This window comes from Triticum urartu, unplaced genomic scaffold, assembly GCF_003073215.2.
Source record: "Triticum urartu cultivar G1812 unplaced genomic scaffold, Tu2.1 TuUngrouped_contig_5756, whole genome shotgun sequence".
Taxonomy (NCBI): Eukaryota; Viridiplantae; Streptophyta; class Magnoliopsida; order Poales; family Poaceae; genus Triticum; species Triticum urartu.
Window position 1 is genome coordinate 547 of NW_024116457.1, and position 5411 is coordinate 5957.

Below are 5411 nucleotides of genomic sequence, written 5' to 3' on the forward strand. Positions count from 1 at the left end.
ACGTACAAAGGTGGAATCGAATCCATGGACGTGATCTAGCACGACGACCAGCATTATTGCGGGTCTTGACGAAGCTGAGCTGCATAACCTACGCAGATGTAGTCGCTGGCTCGTCGCGCTAAGAAACTCCATTCTTCTTTGTAAACAAGGACAGGAGAGAGATATTCCGTTGCTAAAGAAAATTTCACCGGAGAATTGCGGTCAGACAGTTGCTCTCCAGATTGATCGGCGACCACGTCGTGTATGGCAGCTACCATCGGTACTTGTCCTGGTTGGAAAAAGATTCATTCACAGAGGACAATACAGCTCTTCCTTCATCCAGGAAGAGGAGCAAAGAGAAGAACTGTTTCGCTGGCAACTATAGTGGCCTGACCCATTGCTGAAATTTTGTACATAAACAATCAATGACAAGCTTGTTATATAATTCTCACAGCTACAGATAATATCAGGGCCCAATCCAAGGCACCTGCAAGACAACTCTAACGCATGGAAGACTACAAATGTCCACAACATTGTTAACCTGGCTACCTATCAAAATGTCCGGCATATTGCTTATGAAGAAAATTCTTGCCACTCATTATACGCCTTGCCTCTTGTATATTACTAATAGTGTTACAAAGAAAATGACTAGGGAGTTTTACAACTGGGCAGAACATGACTAGCCATATCAGCAAGGTTGGGAGTTGGGACAAGATTCAACTCTCTCCCAATCTCCTTTGTAATTGTATTTAAGTTTTGAATTCAAACAACAAATAAGAGGAGGCCGCAAAAGACCACACACTAACATCAAATGACATATCCTGCACAGGAACATTGCTCCCAGACGTTATCAAGAAATCTGCAGTATGAATTTAAGGTGGCATCAGAGCATGTTATATAAATTGATTAAATCATGTTGGAACTGTATTTCAGACAGGGTAACCAAGCTGGATATGAAAATGTACTGCGACATACTTGCTGATACACTCTTGAGTTTGCATTTCCGAGTGATTATTCTGGTATAGCAAAACATATGCTACGCTATCAATATAACAGATTTTTTTTCTAGAAATTGATCCCAGAACGTTGAATTTGTTGAAGTGTTCAACAGAATTTACCGCTTAAACTTATCTTGATTAGCAAATGTATTGTATTAAGATTTCTGAGTACAGTACAGGATTATAGGCTGACCAGTAATTCGATTGCAAAATAGCATGCATATTCAGTTAGCCTTTTAGTGAAACACATACGTGAACTTCCCAAGGAGCTTAGGCACTAGTTTTTTTGCTCAATGCAACTCCCTGAAGGTTCTGCATTCTTTACAATCCATGGATGCTTCAAAATATCGTCAAGAGAAATCCTTTTGCTTGAATCCTTCACTAACAGCTGCATACAAAATTCATACTCTCAACTTCATCTCCATAGGATATAAGAACCCATTACCCCCCCCCCCCCCCCCCCAAAAAAAAAAGAGATACCAATATTTCAAATGTTACCTTGCAAATTAGATCCTTGGCATCTGCAGATATGTCATGAGTTTTAGGGAACAGCAAGTCCACTTTGACTATCCTGCTCAAAATTAATGTTCCAGAGAATGTGTATCAAAGGAAGACCAGGCAAAACACACACACTGTAGCTACAGAAACATTGTAGCTCTTACCTCATCAGGGTATCTTGCTGTTCTGCAGCTTCAAAGGGTGGCGAGCCATACAAAAACTCGTAGCACAGGATTCCTAAAGTCCAGTTGTCAACAGCGTAATCGTGAGCCTTTTTCTCTACCATCTCTGGTGCCAGGTAATCTATTGTGCCACAGAGTGTGTGACGTTTAGCATTTGATCGAACCGCCCATCCAAAGTCTGCAATTTTAAGTCGGCCCTGCAAAATGGAAATTAAGTAACTTTTATAAATAGATTAAAAAAACTCAGCATCTTATGGACAGAGAAAGAGTTAAAAGTGTCAACAGCAATCAGCTCTCACATACCAATGTGGACAGCACAACAAATGATGGTCTTTACTATAGTTTCTTACTCATATGGATGTGGACAGCACAACTAATAAGGTGTCTGACAGTATTTGATAGTCTCTATTGCGACATAAGTAGCTCCTCAGTAATCTCGAGGAAGGTATACAGGACATGCATCTACAAAGTAACCAGGTGTTTACAATCATATATACTACGCAAGTGCAAATCAGCATAATCATGTACGACCAGCAGTATTTACCTGCAAAACGTGTACTATTAGTCAAAGAAAAGAAATGGGGCGCCCATGTACATTGGTGGACAGCGCATTCGAGTTTTAAAACTTTGGGATGTCAAATATTACACTGCACTCTTTCACTTACAAATAATTATAGAGTAAGATACCACGTATCTGCTATTTCGTCTCTGTTATACAGCTAACTGAAAAATACAAGCTATGTCTGCCATAACCTCAAATTTCTCTTCAATTGGATTAATCACCAATAGTCATAAGTTGCAAACACACGAGATGTATAGTGCTTTCACAAATGTATAGCTCCTGAAATTCTCCACATATATCTTCATAAACTTTCAGCCTAAAAGGATATCTTGATAGTTTATGCTTGCAGTAAGGCCAAGGCAAATGGGATCTATTGTCTCTTTTATCTGATCTCACAAGTAATTTTCACATATCGTCCATATCTATAAGTAAAAAAACTAATCACAATGCACAAACATGCATTCCCACTCTTCCAAGAAACATACATGCATTTCATTAGAGCACAAAATGGTACTAAAATTACTGCAGCAATGCATGGGTCCAATTATTGTTTAATCCATCTGTTGGTAGGCATAATTTACTTTCCACAAAAAAAAGGTAGGCTAATTTACAGCAATGATGTAGTTGAATTCCATGTTGTTGATAAACATGGATGGCCAAGAAATAAACAGTACATTTATCACTGGCATATCAAAATATTGCCCTATTTAATTTCTCAAAATAAGCACTCTGATACGATAACACATTGGGTGCAGCAGCTGCATGCAGAAGAACCAACCTCGATATCAAGGAGCAAATTTTCCGGCTTGATGTCCCTGTGAATTACCTGCTTCTTGTGACAGTACGCCAGTGCACCAGCAAGGCTTGCTACATACTAAAGCAAAAGAAAATGAATTGGATTAACAGAAAATCCAGCACAACAATGGTAAGTCAGAAGAAAAGCAACATAGGTCCATCATGTTTGACAGCCTCATGTGCAGTATATCACAAACAGAGTACATGTCATACTAAGCAGACTGTTTGTTTGACTCATTACTGTTCAGAATATAGAAATACGATTTACTGTGTTTGGATCTTCGGGTTGGATGGTTTAGATCTCAGACTGGGTTAGAAGTGTCACTCTTGAGATGGGCTTTGTGTACAGAAAATGACAGATTTTCTCCACTCCATCGTTTATGAAAGAGGGTGGGTGAGGCTTTTGCCTTGTGTTTCTAAAGATGATCTGGAGTTCTTAAGAAGTTCTTCATCTTGCAGTGATGTACAGAGATCCATCATACCGAAATAAAATGAATAACTCATGCCAAAATCCTTAACGATCAGACAGTTTACTAATTTCAACAAGGCATGACTAAACACATAGTATTGTTTTAGAACACCTACTAACAAATATGCTAAGGTAGAGACACTACCCTTTTCATTGATCTTCTCACATGACCTCAATCAAAGTAAATACTTCACCAATGAAATGCTAGACAAAGTCCTCTATCGATTTTATAGGCATTTCTGTGGGGCGGTCAGAGCTCAAAACGTTCAAGCTTCATCGCAGATTGCGAATAACAACTGGGTTGATCGAATCAATAAACGCCGCGCGGCTGGGAGAAAGTAAGACGGCAGGAAAGGGATGGGGAGGGCTCACGGTGGCGGCAGTCCGCTCCGAGAAGTGGCCGACGCTGCGGAGGAGCTTGTAGAGCTCTCCGCGGGCGGCATACTCGAGGACGAGGACGACTCGCTCGGCGTCGTGGAACCAGGCGAAGAGTCGGAGCACGTTGGGGTGGTCAAGGCCATGCTGGATCTCGATCTCCCGCCGCAGGTGCGCGTGGAACCGGTACTTCTGCAGCTTCGCTTTGTATGTCACCTTGAGCGCCACCACGTAGCCGCTCTGGATCGCCGAAGTTTTCCGCCATGTTAGCTCCATCAGAGTTGAAGTATTCTGGGGAAATCCAAGTTTGAAGGTTCGGGGGCTAGGGTTTCAAGGGTCTACCTGCTTCTCGCGGCCGAGATAGACCTTGCCGAACTTGCCCTCGCCGATGAACTTGCCGATCTCGAAGTCGGAGAGCCTCCACTCCGGCCGCTCCATTAGAGGGGCGAGGACGACGGAGGCGCTGCTGGTTGGTGGAGAGACGTTAAATGCAACGATAGGGATACGTAAATTCACCATTTCAGAAAATCGCCCATACGGGGATACATTCTACTTTATTCAGTTCGCAAAAGAAATGTATAAAAGCTAGGAACGGCAGATTACCTCCTTGTTTTCTCTCCAAGCCTCTCCAATTGACAATGTTGATGCCCTGTTCAAACTCCAAGTTCCAAAGGTATAGAATTAGACTTTTAGTAAGTGTAAAATGAATATGGAGCAGCAAATCAAATAATTAGTTAGCTGGACATCTATCATGGCATAATACGAAAGGTGGAACCTGAAGATCAATCAGCTAACATGCAAAAGGGGAAACAATAACTTTAGGTCTAACTGTTAAAATCAACAACACAGTGTAACAGTACCACTGTATTCCCAATCCTAAACAAGATTTGCGACATCTATCATGCCAACAATACCACCAGTACTAATGTGTTAACCAATTTCGGCCAGTATAACCAAGACAAGGCTCCTGCTCTCTCAAAATTGCATCTTACTGCTAAGCTTTGGTTTCAGGTTAAGACGGTGCAGATAAAACAACTTAAGCTTTCCATTGCATATATCGCCAGTCATTGCACGTTCCACCGCTAACATGTTCAAACAACAACATTTTCTCATCTGAAAAAATAAATCAAACTACAATCTGTAAACATTTGCCCCTACAAGCATTATCACAAACACCTGTGAGGCAAAATCCTTCCACATATAAACCTGAGCATGCACTGGAAAAATCATGCAGCAAGTATCCAATATCCAATCTACAGCAAGTATTCATCCGATACAATATCCAATCTACAGAAAGTATTCATCCGATACAATATCCAATCTACAGCAAGTTTTCATCCGATACAAAAAATCAGGAAAAAAAATTGAACAGACAGAGGATGCAAGAGGAAGGAGGGAGGGGGGCGACGGAAGAGGGAGGAAGAAGGAGTGCTGTCTACCTGCCTATGGACTGGTCGCCGGCGTAGCTCCGGGAGGAGGCGTTGCTGGGCGGGAGGCGCTGTTGGTGGGAGCGGCTGCTCGACGGAGGGAGGCGCTGCCGGGCTCCTGTGCCG

The 5411-nt window shown here is 42.0% G+C and overlaps 1 protein-coding gene across 5 annotated transcripts; it reads right to left on the reverse strand.

The window, feature by feature from the left end:
- Positions 1-376: 376 nt before the first annotated feature.
- LOC125529664 (serine/threonine-protein kinase Aurora-3-like) lies at positions 377-5411 on the reverse strand. 5 transcript variants are annotated; one of them, XM_048694086.1, is made up of 9 exons: positions 5298-5411; positions 4462-4507; positions 4201-4321; positions 3856-4098; positions 2998-3093; positions 1640-1854; positions 1476-1548; positions 1230-1365; positions 377-838 (listed from the first exon to the last, which is right to left on the reverse strand). In XM_048694086.1, exons 3-8 carry the CDS (start codon positions 4294-4296, stop codon positions 1255-1257), a joined length of 834 nt encoding a protein of 277 aa, XP_048550043.1. In that variant the 5' UTR covers positions 4297-4321; positions 4462-4507; positions 5298-5411; the 3' UTR covers positions 377-838; positions 1230-1254. The 5 variants fall into 5 exon arrangements, with proteins under 5 accessions (XP_048550043.1, XP_048550045.1, XP_048550044.1 ...); XM_048694088.1 differs by having other exon boundaries at positions 4201-4324; XM_048694087.1 differs by having other exon boundaries at positions 4462-4516.